At 41.2% G+C, this 15,765-nt stretch overlaps 2 protein-coding genes across 2 annotated transcripts; one reads left to right on the top strand and one right to left on the bottom strand.

Moving 5' to 3' along the window:
* The first annotated feature begins 1,749 nt into the window (after nt 1-1,749).
* Nucleotides 1,750-4,211, top strand: LOC134096167 (uncharacterized). Its single transcript, XM_062549918.1, has 6 exons — nt 1,750-1,962; nt 2,067-2,195; nt 2,721-2,914; nt 3,241-3,388; nt 3,601-3,805; nt 3,907-4,211. The coding sequence occupies exons 1-6, from the start codon at nt 1,750-1,752 to the stop codon at nt 4,209-4,211; spliced, it is 1,194 nt and encodes a 397-aa protein (XP_062405902.1).
* On the bottom strand, nt 3,876-13,178 carry LOC134095538 (uncharacterized). The gene is made up of 6 exons (XM_062549142.1): nt 7,772-13,178; nt 7,259-7,515; nt 6,632-6,822; nt 6,430-6,523; nt 4,873-5,069; nt 3,876-4,627 (listed from the first exon to the last, which is right to left on the bottom strand). The coding sequence occupies exons 1-6, from the start codon at nt 8,033-8,035 to the stop codon at nt 4,434-4,436; spliced, it is 1,197 nt and encodes a 398-aa protein (XP_062405126.1). The 5' UTR covers nt 8,036-13,178; the 3' UTR covers nt 3,876-4,433.
* Between the last annotated feature and the right edge of the window lie 2,587 nt (nt 13,179-15,765).

The raw sequence follows: 15,765 nt of genomic DNA, 5'->3' as shown, positions 1-15,765 counted from the left end.
ATTCAATAAATCCAAGAATGAAACTAAGAAGAGAATATACTGAAGATTTGGTAACCTTTTATTCCACATGAGCCACAGTTTGCAAAGTATGCTCTCTTGACATTATCTCTGACTGAACCTATATATCCCACAAACAAGCTGTTACATTGGTGTGGTCACTCAAAATAGCAAACAACTGGACACCTTCGCTCCAAAGTTAAGAAGTGGTCAGTTTACAACCGAACACCTTCTCTTCTCAAATTATGACCTGGTCAGTTTATGATGCTTGACCAGTTGGTCCTATAGATCTCCCAAAGACACGGCAGACCTTATTTGTCTCTCTATACATAGAGATCTATCTATCTATTTGTTTCGCAACGTGCGTATAAAAAGATGGCCAGGTATGTAGCCTAACGGGCCACAGAGAGGTGAAAGCGCAGACTGCCTGTCACGGAAGCTGAGAATGGCAAATTACGCTTTTCCGTCTCATGCATATGGATTTATGGGAGTGTCAGATGATAGTAGGAGGCTCGTGTAAAAAGAATTTAAATGCGCCTAATTATGTATTCCCTGTACTAAAACTGCCCGTGAAAGCGCACGTCTATTTTGCGCCGAAATATTTCCGCCTTGTAAAAGCAGGTGTTAAATGCGGTTTGCTGTTAAATGCATCTATAAGAGAATCATTCAAAGACAACAACATCGCTAATTACACCACCAGTTTTGCGTCTTTGTACCAGCCTACATCAAAAGCAACCTTACTTTTCGTTGGCCTTTCAAACGTCTACTTTCACTTTAACGCCATCCGCTTAAACTTTCCTACTTGTTAGATTTGATAAATCTTCCATAGCCTACGTGCACAAGTAAGCCTAGTTTGAGTAGAACTACTGCTCTTTATTATCTTCCTGCTTGTTGACATTATGTATTATATTATTTCATGATCGCTAAACGTTGGATTCCTTTTAATGTTGTCATCAGTTAACTTCATTCAACTGCGCTTATGATTGAAGTGTCGTTCAGTTGTTGTCCTTCGCTAATTGCGTTAGGGGGCGGAGAACAGCGCAGATTATCCAACGAATTTCAGTATTGGTAAATAGGACGTAAACTGAAGTATCATAGCGTGTGCTTTCTGCGTGTTGGCTTTAGCACAAACAACGTTACGATCGCTAATCTACGTACATCTGGCCCACAGTCTCCAATTATTCAACCACATACTAGATGAGGAAAATATACTATACTCTCTCTCTCAAATTCTAATTCAAATTCAAAGCTTTTTTAGCAAGACTGTTTGGGGTACAGTGTTAAAGCTATCACAAAAGCACAGAACGCACCAGCATACAACACAGAACAAAACAAAACAAACAGGAGAGATGGTGTATCAGACAGACAATGTGGGGGGCAGTGTTGTGTTGAAGGGTGGATGTAGTGGGATGATTATCTTAAAGGGGACATATTATACCTCTTTTTAAACAAGTTAGAATTGGTCTATGGGCTATACGGTCCGTGTATATTTTGGTAATTGGATATTCTGTTTTTGAATGGGAATTAAAAAACAAAAAACGACTGGTTTGTTTGATTTTCGTTTTAAAGCCCAAAACCACCAATTGAAAAACGCAGCATTTTTCTTTCATTTTAATTTTTTAATTACACTTTAAAAAATGAAATTCAAAGTCAACACAAACGGAAAAACGGACCAAAAACAAGCATTATTCATTATTCTCGCACCGGAAGTTGCCATTCAGACTGCAATAAAGCGCGAATAAAGCGATAATAATGTCTTTGGAGCCCTACTCAGAAATTATTCTAGAATTGGCTAAACAAGGCCTGCCATCGTCAGAAATCTCTGCGCGCCTTTCAGTGGAAAGTGGGGGCGGAAGAGGATTTTCAGCCCGGAATGTGCGAAAGTACTGTGCTGACAACTGCGTAAACTTGAGGGGGTTGCCCGACGAACATCTGGAGTTGGAGGTGGCAAAAGCCATAGCCAAGGTATGAAAACTGCACTCGTCTTCTTTGATGGGCCTATGTGTGTGCATGTGCAAAGCAATTTATTTCGATTGGAATGGTGAAAGCAGGCCATTTGTTGTTTCTAGACAGGACCAACATTTGGCAGAAGGATGATGAAGGGGTACCTCGCCGTGAAAGGGGTACATGCTGCAGAGACACGTATAGGATCAGTGCTTAGAACTATTCACCGACCTTACAATGAAGCAAGACGCCAGGTAGGCTATACAAATTCAAGATGTTTGAGGTAGCGGTGTGTCACTTATCTACTGGCGTAGGCCTACTTCTGTGTTCCTAGGCTACTTTATAACCATCGCAATTACTAAGACATACACTTGTAGATGAAGCTGATGAGAAATCAATTCATGGATCAATGACTGTAGTGCGCATAGGATAGCCCTGAAGTGTAAGGTCATCCTGCCTCCCTCCAATGCGCAACCCCACGCTGCCACCCAGTGGCCATATTATACTGTTTATAGGCCTAACATCAGCATCCTTTCTCTGGGGTGGGCCAATGGCCCTAAAACTAAACATGGATCATCCTCTCTCAAGGTTATTCAACAGTAAAATAATTCATGGGCTAAAAAGAGTCCAAAGAGTCCAATTGGCCACATCCAGACTGAGCCTGTAAGTTAAAATAGCCAAGCATGAAACTGACTCAAGTAGCCTAAGGGTTGTAGGTGTAGCTGTGTCCGGATCTGTTAAAGCCTATGTTTTGTCACATTATTTTTGTCTTCTTCTAGGGTGCTCGCAACCTCAACCCCATACCATACCAAGCAGACTACATGGGACAGAAGATTCATCTGGACCAGAATGAAAAGTTGCAAATGTTTGGGGTTACACATGTTGTAGCCATTGACGGCTATAGCAAAAAGATTGTTGGTCACTCCACCATGGCCATAAAAAATAACCTTACCATCTATGAAGATGTTTTCAGGTAACATTGTGTAGTTTGTGCATATAACAGTATTCAATCATTTATATGAGCCAAGCCCGATGCTGGCGAATATCAATATGATATCAAGATTGCGATATGTAGACTGTGATTTTGGATGTCCTACAAAGAAAAGCTAGTCCCCTATAACTGACAGGCTATACTGCCACTGGAAATAGTATCCCACAAAGGCGAATGTGACAATATGATGTCAGCGTAACAGTTAGCCTACTTTATAGCCGAATCATTTAAATTTTTAAAAGAATGATTTTGAATGGTTACATATGAAAAGCTTTGCTCAAATTAAAACCAACTTTTTCATCCAATAGGCCTGCAATACTAGCTAATGGGATGTGGGACCAGGTTCGCGTGGACCACGGGAAGGAGTTTTATTTGACGCTCTTCATTCAGGAGCTGCTGTCACCTCAACGCTACACTCAAGAGAGAAGACCTTACTTGCAAACTCCATCCACAAGGGTACAGTTCAGTATATTCTATAGTTGCTTCACCAACACACACTGTGGCTATCCCTGTTGAAATTATTAAATATGTGTTATTGTTTATTTCAAAACAATAATTTGTTTTAGCAGCACACAGTCTTATTTTTCAGAATTGCAATGCTTTCCAACACTTTTACTGTAGAGAAGTCTGCAAAATGTAGTGTAAAATGTTTTTTTCCTCATATTCAGAATCACACAGTTGAACGAATCTGGCCAGAGATAAATAGCCGTGTCAACTACCCCCTGAAGAAAGCCCTTCTGCAGTTGGTGGACCAGGAATTGCTTGACATGGATGACAGTCTTGTCAAATACTGCGTGTCCTGCCTGACTGGTCAGCTGTGCCAGATTGGTGTTACAAGAGTGGTGGAGTCTTGGAATGCTCACCGTATTCCAGGTAAAATAACCAGTATTGCAAACATCAGAAGAATTAGAACAGAATTAAAAACAGACACACATACAGTACGTCTCAATGTCAACAGTATCTTTATTTTACAGGAAAAGGAACACCAAACGACTTGGCTGGCAGTGGGTGTCCCAAAAAAATCCCACAGGAGCTGTTGCCTCACTCAGCTGAAGCAGCAGAACTTTACAGACAGCAGCTTGGATCCACCCTAACACCACAATCTACCTTTGGAGTAGATCCATTTTTAACAGAAGAAGACAAACTAATGGCTGAGAACCAGTTTGCAGAACAATATTCTGACATTTCTGAACTGTTGTCTAGAGCAGTCAACAATGATTGCACACCATACAAAGAGGCGCTTCTCTTTCTCATTACCACAACTCGGCGCAATGTGTAAACATTTGTGTTGGGATTTGTAAAAAATATAAGAATGTAAATGAGTGGAATTAGTGGCAGTGGGCGTATGAACTCTGACCCACGTAAAAAGAATAAAACAAAATAAAAACAACAAACACTCAGTACTCGGTAAACAAAATAAAATCAAAATAAAAACACTCTGTATCACTCGATACTCGGTAAACAAAATAAAAATACTTGTTTGCGAGTAAACAAATACATATTACTCCTCTTCAAAAAGAGACCTCAGGACAGACAGTGCCTCTGATAGGCCCTTAACTTCAAACATGCTGTCTCCTTCAACACTTCCCCTACATTTTGCACAGGTGTCGGAGTTCCTATGCCACTCCTCCACGCAAGTTTTGCAGCCAATGAGGGTTTGGCAACACTGCGTGAAGATTGGATCTGTCATCAACTCTAAAACACAAAATGAGAAAGACTTGTCAATTAATGCATGTGTGTCTTCGGTTAAATGTTCTTGGTGTATTGGATGTGCATTTTGTAACAACTTTGTTAATTATAAGAATATCTGTTACTGTACATCACAAAAATAAAGTGGCTGGCACACAGCAAACATTGGTTAGATACTATAAAACACAAGTGTTTATTTGTTAATGAAATTGTGGCACACACCATATAAAATAGATCCATTGGGTACTTACTCAAGCAAATAGCACAAGAGAACCCATGCTTAATGGCCTGTAGCTGTGATTGAGTCAGGGTCAGTCTTTTAACTGCAGCCAGATCGGTGAGCTCCCTGATTGCTGATGTAACATCCGGGAGACTCTGAGATGCAAGAACCAGCTCTTCAATTTTTTCTGTGACCTCGGCAATGCCTCCAACCTCTTCGTTTTTCCGGCTGTTTCACAGAGGATATAACACACACAAAAAATAGAGGTTAGATATGTACTTGATATGGTGAGCAGGATTGATGATGGCGGGGTAGAAGTGTAACCTTTGCAAAAAAAAGTATTTGATTTATAAAATAGAGCAGCCATTTAGGAAGTGTATTTGGCAGGATTTCATACTTTAAAAGGTGTACTGTGTAAGATTGTGGCCAGAGTAGGTATTGCAACTATGCTGCTCATTTAAACTGTGCTGACTATTGCCAATTTTGATCTTTTCATAAATATTACTGAATAATAAACCAATATTTACTAGCATGACCAAAGGACAGCACGTCTTGCAATGTCTATTGTTGGAAATTCAAAATGGCAGATCATGGAGAAGATCCGCCTTTTCATGTAAACACAATTTTTCCAGTTACAAGGAATATTTAGAATTTAATGGTGGTGGTAAGTATTTGTTAAAAAGGTCACATTTGTGAATGGCCAGGATGAATTCTGGAAATTGACTACTAAAATGTTACATGGTGCACCCTTAAGGGGGACTTGGTTTATTAGTGGCAGACAGGGTATAAGGGAATGCAAACCCAATGTATGGTGTGGCCTATACAAAGATGGCAATGGCAAAATTGTCTGAAAAGAGAAGTAAAGATTAATCGGTAACACTTTACTTAAAGCCAACATTGTAAGCGCATTTGTAACAAATTATAACGCACATTATAATTACTTACAACGTATTATAACTACACTCATAATGCTTCATGATGCTTTATATTAACAGTTATGAATAACTATGAATCTAGCTTATAATGCTTTATAAATACAAGGGTGTCATGAGTGCTCATGACTGGCTATAAACTACAGGCTGCCTGATGGGGTTTATAGTACATTTTGAGTACCTATACCCCTCTATGCACAGACCTGGATGATAAACTGTCATAAGGGCTCATACGATGCTATAATGTTTCATGTGAGATCATAAGTCGTCAATGTGTGCTCTAAGTAAAGTGAAGTTCATATGGATGCATCTATAATGCACTGTATAATGCACATCTATAATGCATCATAATGTACTGTAAGCCCCATCAGGCCGCCTGTAGTTTATATCCAGTCATGAGCACTCATAATACCCTTGGATTTATAAAGTGTTATAAGCTAGATTCATGGTTATTCATTACTGTTAACATAAAGCATCATGAAACATCATCAGTGTAGTCGTAATGCGTTGTAAGTAATTATAATGTGCATTATAATTTGTTATAAATGCGCTCATAATGCGCAATAGATATGGGCTTCATAGAAAGTGTTACCGATTAATCTAACAGAAAAAATAAAGCAACAAAAAGGAGCACAGTTCAGTGTAAATGAGCCTACCTCATTCTCCTCCTCTTGGTGCCCTGCAGGTCTGTGAAGTCTTTTTCTGGGACAGCAAGAACTTTTCTGGCATTTTGTCTCCAATAAGGTGACCCTTGGAGTAGGAGTGGAGGCCAGGAGAAAACATTTCAGTTGAAGTGGATCACTCATTCATAATCAAAAGCACAAACTCAAAACAGAGAAGCATTTATACGTTACCCACCTGTTGTTCCCTCCGATTCCACAATAGCATTCCCCTGAGAATCCGTCAAAATCAAATTCTCCGGACTCCCAATGGCTTCCTTCACTTTGGCAGCGATCCCCTGAGGAGAGGCCTCAGCTTCCGAAAATCTCACCATGACCATCCGGCTCACACTGAGCTTGCCGCTAAGAGCCTCAGCGAGGTACACGGATCTGGATGAATTAAACAAGTACAAATGATAAGTAACAGACGGGCCAATGAAGACCCAGGGGAAACAGAGGGTTTAAATACACAGGGAGGGGTAATCAAAACAGGTGAGAGACAGGTTTCAAAATTAAACACAAACCAAATTCCCACGGAATATGCCAGACCGCATGGCAAGATAGGGCATATCACACAAGACAGAAAATGGAAACATAAACAAACCAATGGTTTTGGAATGTAGGCCTATTGGTAGAAGAATTCAAGTGCTCAGTAGCCTACTTCAATACAATTACATGCTTACTTTCCACTAGGCCACTTATGTCAACAATAACAAGATAAGAGATATCTAGTCTACAAACCAAAGCATGGGTAATGGTGCTATGGCCTATTATAGGCTACAGTAAGCTTATCATTTCCGATTTCATAAGTGACTTAAAAAGTTACCTTTGAAACGTTTTGTTTGAGGCTCTGGGGAGAGCAGCGGCACCCAGCAGTGAGCCACTGGTCACTGTACTAGTCGGAGGCCTTGAGAAGGCAAAGCGTTGCCCCGTACTTGATCCTGGGGCGGCGACATCGTCCTCCCCGTGGACTTCATAATGCCCCCTTGGACACAGGTCCAGTGAGCTGAACATTCCTGACGAATCGCTGGCAAATATCGCCACATTGGCGTCGTCTGTAAGGTACAGACTGTCAACGGAGACCTAAAAACACAAAAGTCAAATAAAATTAGCCAACTAGGCATAATATTAGCGGCATCACACGTTTCAAAACCATTTATTCAATGTTATGAGGGTAGCGATCCAAACTAACTGGCCAAAACTTTTAATTATTTCTACTTGAGTTGAAAAAAGATCTACCCTGACGAACACAGTAGGCTAGGCTAGAGGCTCTGATATTACTATCATTAGGCATACTTATTCGTAGTATTGGTGGTATAGTGGGTGGTAGTTTACTTACCTGAAAGATCCTGCTCAACTTGAGGACCGTCATGTCCTCTTCACGCAAGCTTACCCGCTTACTCTTCCTGAATAAATTGTATTGAACTTGATCCATATTTCTCCAACTCACTGCTGTAGTCGTCGATGCTATGCTAGTCCTCCTCTTCAGTCCCGGTTGGACCATGACATGTGCTCCTGTCTGACTTCCGGTGCGACAAAAATCAAAAATGAATAATGCTTGTTTTTGGTCCGTTTTTCCGTTTGTGTTGACTTTGAATTTCATTTTTTAAAGTGTAATTAAAAAATAAAAATGAAAGAAAAATGCTGCGTTTTTCAATTGTTGGTTTTGGGCTTTAAAACGAAAATCAAACAAACCAGTCGTTTTTTGTTTTTTAATTCCCATTCAAAAACAGAAAATCCAATTACCAAAATATACACGGACCCTATACCAAACATGTTCATGAAGTTCTTTGCGCAAAATCACTCTCACATAAAGAGATTTCACCAGCTCTATTCTTGCCAGTTTCGGTCTCTTCCAAATTGAGCCGTTTAAGCAAAAATTGCTAACCTTGTTTTTAGGGCCCTTGGAGAACCGGCTGCTGAGACCTGCTTCACCCGGGGCGGTCACTGTTTTCTTGATAAGTCCTTTTCAATATCTCTGTCGAGAATCTCCAATTTTGTCGTGGAAAATTTTTCCACTATGCGAATCCAATTATCACTAATTAATACTTAACACTTAACTATATAATAAATAGCACTCTGGAGCAATTAGCGTCCGTAGGAGACAATAGACAGGAGACTTCTGTAGACTGTTGATCTTTATTCCCAATATTGCAATGATAGTACAGCGAAAACAAAGTTTCAGGCTGACAGTCAAGACAATAGAGAGAGTGAGGTGTCGTCCGCTGGGGTACCCGATGAACGTCCTACCCGAGATGGCGGGGGTCTAATCTTATAGCGTCTTTCCACTGGGCATTTTCGTAACGGTACGGTACGGCTCGGTAGCCTGGATGCCAGACCGAAGTTTAGCCCCGCCTCCATTCTTTTTCTGCAGGGAACTTCGGTCTGGCATTGCTCCGTTCAGCTGCTACTATTCGAGATACACTTCGGCCCGGACCAATCACATTTCACAGGGCGGGCTTTACGTGATGATTGACATATGAACAGCAGTGACGTTCACGGCTGCATGCGTCCTCGTTCAACGAGTTGGGTGTGAGACCATGTTCGCTTAGGTTGATTTTGATTGCAACAGAAACGCTATGGCTATGAATGCATAATTTGTTCATGCAGTTTGGCCTTTCGTTTATCTTAGCTATTGAAACGGAGGTGTTATCACGGAATCGCACAACTATTTCTGAACACTTAGACCAACGAGGATATGTGGGAAAACTTCAGTTTCACTTTCACCCAGTTAAAACAGCATGTTTGGGTGATGTTGTTCCCGTTTGTTTAAAAATGTCTGTTTGCTCGTTGGGTTAACGACACACTTCCCCAGCTGTTCATTGCATACAGTTTGAAGGGATTATTTTTAAAAACGAAGGAGGATGTTTTCCATAGCCTACCCTGCTACATATTTCTGTCTTAGATTTCGCAGATACTGACAGCCAATAACTTGTTCTGTTTGGTTTGGTCTATCCAATGAGTGCAGAGCTATCCCCCCCGCACTGTATCGGTTGAATCACGCCCCATAATCGCAGCTGAATGGAGCAGTTTCAGACTCATATTCTGATAAGAATTGACCCTTCCAGAGCCACGCCCTAAAACCGCCACAGGCCAATCGTGGCTTAGCAACCCGTAACTAGGCAAGCAAGGCCTGGCAAGCTTTCGAGTTTTTGCCATGTTAACCTATGGAGACTGCATAGCCTGTGGGCCATTAAGGGCATTTATTTGGATGTGTGGTGCCCCCAAACACGTGAAATCACGGTGAAATAACATGTTGAACTATAAAGACATGATATAGTTTGAAATACGTATTTTTCTAATTTTACATTTTGCATATTGCGTGATATTTCCATAACCGCGAGATACGTTTCACGATGGCGGCAAAAAGTTCTTAACAGACATTCAACGAGACGTATGTATAGCCCGTCAGCAATTCTGTCTAAAATAATACCTAGTTGAAGTACCAATCATGTTATGTTGTCAAATATTGACGTTATGGAAGTATAGCTTAAAACGTTATGCTAGTTTTGTCCCCCGCCCGTTTCATTCGTACTAGCCTGGAGGAACCATCGAAAACAACGCGTACCTTCGACTTTTGCTTAAATAACTCATGAACGGTTTTGTTCAGAGCTGAAAATGCAACTGTAGTTGACAGAGGACAGATGTAGCTCGCTAGTGACCAAATATGAGCTTTCAGTGTGGTGCGATGTCTTTGTAAATTACATTTGTTTAAAAAATCCCGTGTCTCCTCCATTGTAATAGACGGGCAAGGTGCGAAAGTTTGACAGGCGTAGCAACAGTAACTATGGAGGGCGGGACTTCTGGAAGGGTCAATTGAGTATGACGTCGTCAGGCTAACGGCTCGGTGCGACTCTACCCTGTTTGGGAGCATTTCGACTGCGGATTAGCTGGTGGAGCAGTTACTATTTTTAGTACCTACTCGTAGCTGTTTCAGAGGTGGGTCTACTCGGGACTAATCGATACTAAAATGTCACGTGAACAGGTCAGATAAATGACGTTATGCGCGCAAGGAAGCTCGGGGATCTTGACCAGAGCCACCAGTTTTATCTATGCACTGCTTGACTTGCTAGCTCAATATGAGTTGCGATAAACGATAATAGTAACACAAGACACTCTCCACTCCATGGTCCTTCTGCTAGGACCATGCATTTAATTAGCCTACTTTTCACTGCCTTGCAATCAGTATTAAACAGCTCTGCAAAGTTAAAACCAATTAGCGAAATGCTAATCGCGATTAGCATGCCATTTGAACTGCAGTTATAACGAGACCTAGCTGGACGCAGTTTGTTGCACAGATGGTTGATCGTTTTAACGACTCTGTGCAGTGTTCTAACATGGTCGCCTAGTGTAATTGTCAGTGCATGGATTTGTTAAGAAAATAACTTAATATCAGACAATGCTGCTGCCAGTTACTGTCTGGTTACTAGCGAGCTAGCTAGCCTCCTAGCTAAGGTAACATGGAGAAGTGTAATGTCTCTGAAGTGACAATTACCTGAATAACATTATAGTGACCTTAGTTAAAGTGGGTAGTTTATACTCAAGTGAACTTGCAACAGTATATTCAGTTTAAGCGAAGTCCAGGCTCGGACTGGCAATCTGTACAGTCGGGCAAATGCCCGGTGGGCCGGTGCACATGTGGGCCGGTGGACTCCGAGATTCTTTTTTTTTTTTTTTTTTTTATGGCAGAATGTTCAAGTTATTTATTTGCGGCCCGTCATGTATAAATTGCTGTAGCCTAACATCATTGCTATGTAGTCCGCTGACAATTACGGCGGGGTTGGTGCTTCTTTCATTCATAGGCTATCACTCATTGCAAACTTTGTCCGTTATCTAGTGGATTTCATTGAAAGTGAAAGCAGACGGGTTGATCTGCGTTCTGAAGAATGTTTGATCGATGTGTTCGATGTGTGTGATGCACTAGGCTATTTGTTTCTTAGCAGAAGCCATGAAACGGTAAAGGTCAAATTATTTATTTAAAAATACATAATTTAGGAAGTTGGTTTTTTTGTTGGCTTTTTGCTCGCGTTCGCGTCCAGTTTGACTTGTCAGGATTTTCCGATAATGACTGCAATCTTGTGATGCTGATAGCCTATATTGACTTTTATTTTCTGTGCGTATAAACTATAGTGTAGGCTACTGTGCTTGAAACTGTGCCAGACTAGCCTAGGCCTACTGGTTTTCATCATTTTAACCACAAAGCCTGTCTACAGGTATACTAAATTGTTTAGCACCTTGTCATTTCGCGTTTGTCCAGCCGTTCACCTCCGTGCGCCCCATGTCATTCAAAACATATTTCGGGATAGTAGTAGTAGGCTACTATGCGAAAACGTATGATGATAGTAGGCTACTAAGAGATTAAGACTTTGGCATGCTTGGCAAACATCAGTCTTGTACATAATATTGAGATAAAGTTTTTAGTGGAAAAGTAGCCTATTTAAAGGCACAGTCTGCATTTTAATCCTATAGCTCTCCATCAGTGTGTGCGCAATTGTAAAACTATGATGCCTAGCCTACACAATCCTGGCATAGTAGCCTACAGTATAACAGGCCTACGATTTATTGTAGGAGGAGAGGTGTAGGACATGTTACTTTGGAAGGAGAGGGAGTGGTGCAATTTGATTTTCTATGGAACTTAAATAAATATCAACAACCTTCAAGCAACCTCTTCAATCAGCATCAATACCAATAGGCCTATATGGTTCACTAGGCTATTGTACAAGACTAGAGGACTGTAAGGGGGCAGGCTATATATTATCATCAAGTAGGCCTATACTAAATAATGTAGTCAAAATTAGAACTTTATGTTGGTTTAAGTTCAAACAAAACATGTCATGAACTGAGAAAATCCATGGTTCTACATCATTGTTGGCAAAATGATCATGATAGCCTATATATTTCAGCCATATCTGGTTTAGAGTAGGCCTAGCTACTTTGCTCCATTATAAATGAGTTTTCTTTAGGCCTTATAGACTATAATGTAATATGCTATAATGTTTGAAACATGGAAAGCTTGAGGAGTGTAGATGTGATTTAAGCTGTAATAAGTTATATTCCACCCTTCTTTGTGCTTGAGAAGACCATATGCGAGGATGACATCACCGTTAATAGTGTGAGAGCCTATGTATTTCTGTGGGATTTCAATGTTAATTTTTGGAGACTGTTTGAAATGTGTTCTAGGGTCATTGAACTTCGAGAAAAAATATGTCTCCATTTTTTTCCCCAGTTTCTTACCATTTCCCCCCCGATTTAGATATTTTACTAGCCTGGGTTTTCCCATACTGCCTTGCGCGGTGATTTCAATCCCGCTGCTAAGCCAGTCTGGAAACTAACGCCCCAATGTTCGCCTGATGTTGGCGAACCAATCACAGAACATCCGAGAAGTTTCCGTTGCCCTCTTGCGTCTACATTCGACGCCAAAGGATTTACGGCAGCCCTTAGCGTTGCATACGAACGAGTTGGGTGAGCTATGCGCATTTGATAGACATCCGTGGCGCCCAATGAACGGATCTGGGCATTTTTTCAAATACGAGAAAATGAACGTCTGGTTGCCAGACCACGTCTCATTTGAGCAGTGGGAGGCGTTAGCCAGGCTAATATTTTACTGCAATTGACGCCTGAAATATGGCTTGTATTACTATTTTAATTAAAAGAGTTAGTATATTATGTTTTTCTTCATGCATAATTGTTTTATAATTATTTTATATGTTTTTAGGATTTAAAAAATATATATTTTTTATTTTTTAGTATTTTTATTTATTTTTTTAATTATTTTTTGCATTATTTTTGGTATTTTTTTGTATCTTTTTTTCTATTTTTTTTCTAACATACAAGCTAAATAAATGCTTAACACAGGGCACTTAACATCCAAACTTTCTGTTTAATACTTGTTTTAACCAGTTTCAACAATATGAAAACAAAATATAGAAAACATTTTCTGGAATGGTTCATGGTTCATGTGCTGCTGTTTACAATGACACTTCAGATTTGCAATCATATTAAACAGAAGTATCTCCATCCTCCTCCTCATCATCCATTCCTACCATATCTCCCTGGCTCATATTTCCACAAACCTCTTCATCTGCTCCGCACAAGCACATCTCTGAACAGTTGATACCCTGAGACCTACAAGAACAGTGTGACATACATTTGCTCTTCTTGCAGCCACATTTAATTAACTGTGTAATGGTGGCTGGGGCATGGGGAACACGAGATGTTATTGGTACCAGTTGGCCTCCCTCTTCTTCCCATCCATTATCCGTTGGTGATGGTAACTTCGGATGAGCTATATGGTCTTGATCCCAGATTATTGCCTGGAAATGTGCACGGGCAATGGCTTCATGCAATGCCCCTCGTGTCGGGGGCAGCTTTTGAGCTTCCAGCTGTCGTTTGGTGAATAGCCTCCACCTGAGTTCACTGACATCTGTCAGGGTAGTGCCAGGCTCATACAGCTGGCAAACAAATTCTTCGATGCTCTTTTCCATATCAGGAGTTATTCTTTCTGTATCTCCGAGACCAGCAAATGCAGACCACACATCTGGGGAACTCCTGTTAAATGCTTGCCAACATGTCAGCTTTCCCTTACCAGCAAATCGACCTGTTTGGTCAGCTCCAGAAAAAGCATGGAAGCCTGGCAAGGCTGCGGTCCTTTCTTCACCAAGTGCATTAACCACTGGTTCCAGAGAGATGATCCGTTTTTTATTACCCACACCAGTGATAAAGTAGGTGTCTTTACATAGCTGATGGTACCGTCGAATTGCAAGAACAAACACATCGGTGTCAGGGGACTCTATATAGAGTTTTGTTGCACCCCTTTTAACAGCATCCAGACCATGAAGAATTATTCTTGTGTCAGCCTCTTCTTGGGAGCTGTGAAGATGTTGCACATTCATACAATTTGAGAGAACATCTTGCCTTGATGTGACAATGAAAACCTGTGGTTTTCCCGTAAAGTGTTGAAGAGCTTTCCTGGCAAGGTAGACCGTCAGCTCATCTTTGGTCCTGATGCTTGATAGGAACTGTTTGGCAGACAATTTCCCCATTGGGGTGCTGTCCTGCACATGGTAAGCAGTTGGCTGCTTTCCACCTTGGCGTCTCTCTCGTGTGGCCTCCTTTAGTGAAGAAGGAAGGTCATAGCGATCAAACACTACATGGATCTCATCATAATCTTTGGTCTTTACAGCCAGGGTGGCTATGAAGTGGCTGGCCCATTGGGCACATGTGGTGATAAATGGTGGCTTTCCCATTCCTTGTACTACAGCCATTCCATCAATTACAATGACCTTCTTGGTTGGCAATGGACAACTATGAGTTACAACATCCTGATCATTTTGGTCACTGTCATCACAAATGGTCTGACTGGGCAGCTCCTCAAGTATGGTCATGAGCTTGCTCTTGTCCGTACATGGCAGAAGGTCTCCAGTCACTGAGAACAGGGCACGTGGTTGGGGTGTAAACTCATGCTGCCCAATGGCTTCCTTCAGGTCAATCTCTGGTCGTGATCGAGCAACTATCAGCATACGAGCAAAGAGTGACCTCTCATCCTTTAATTCTACAACCTGGTCAGCTAGTTTTTGTTTTACTACTTTTCTCGCACACTTCCACATCTTCAGTTGAGCCTTCTTCATTCTGGCCCAGACACTAATTTCACTTTTGTTGATCCGCTCGTCCACAAAAGTAGCATACATCTGCTGCCCAATCTCATCTTGGTTGCATACATCTTTCTGAATATGAGGTGGCATCACAGCCTTTGTTATAACATTTGGCAGATCTTCACCATCATACGTCATGGGATTCAAGGATGATCTGATCACATCTTTGAGTCGTACAACATTCTTTTCCTGCCTTGTCCAGACAGTCATGGACAGCTCGTGGTGCTGATTCCGTTTAGTCGTGGGTGTGCCAGTAATTTGATGTGCTTGTTCAGCAAGCCTGCTCAACTCAGGGGCAGTGAGAAAGAATCTCTCCCTTGCACTAGCATTTTGAGTGATCCCCACAAGTCCTCCTGTGACCTTCATAATGCGATTAACATGTTCAAGTGCATGATCCACCCCAATGGCACAGAATGGGATTTCATTTTTATTGACAGAAAAATTCCCTTCCATAAATTCTTGGTATATGTCAGGATCAGTGGTCTGCAATGCCTTCATTTCTGCCAGGTAGAGTGGAACGAGCCTGGCATATTTGAGCTTGTCCTGAGCAAAAAAGTATTTGCACAGCTCATCAAGTGAGGACAGATGAAGCTCCCAAAGGCCATCACGCGTAGCACGGATGAATGTATATATCAGTAAGATCATGTGCATGTAGCGCCGAACAAACTTGAAAAGTGGATGA

Source organism: Sardina pilchardus, chromosome 11 (assembly GCF_963854185.1).
Source record: "Sardina pilchardus chromosome 11, fSarPil1.1, whole genome shotgun sequence".
Classification (NCBI taxonomy): domain Eukaryota; kingdom Metazoa; phylum Chordata; class Actinopteri; order Clupeiformes; family Clupeidae; genus Sardina; species Sardina pilchardus.
Note: the sequence above shows the minus strand (reverse complement) of the source record. Positions and strands in the feature narration are given on the sequence as shown.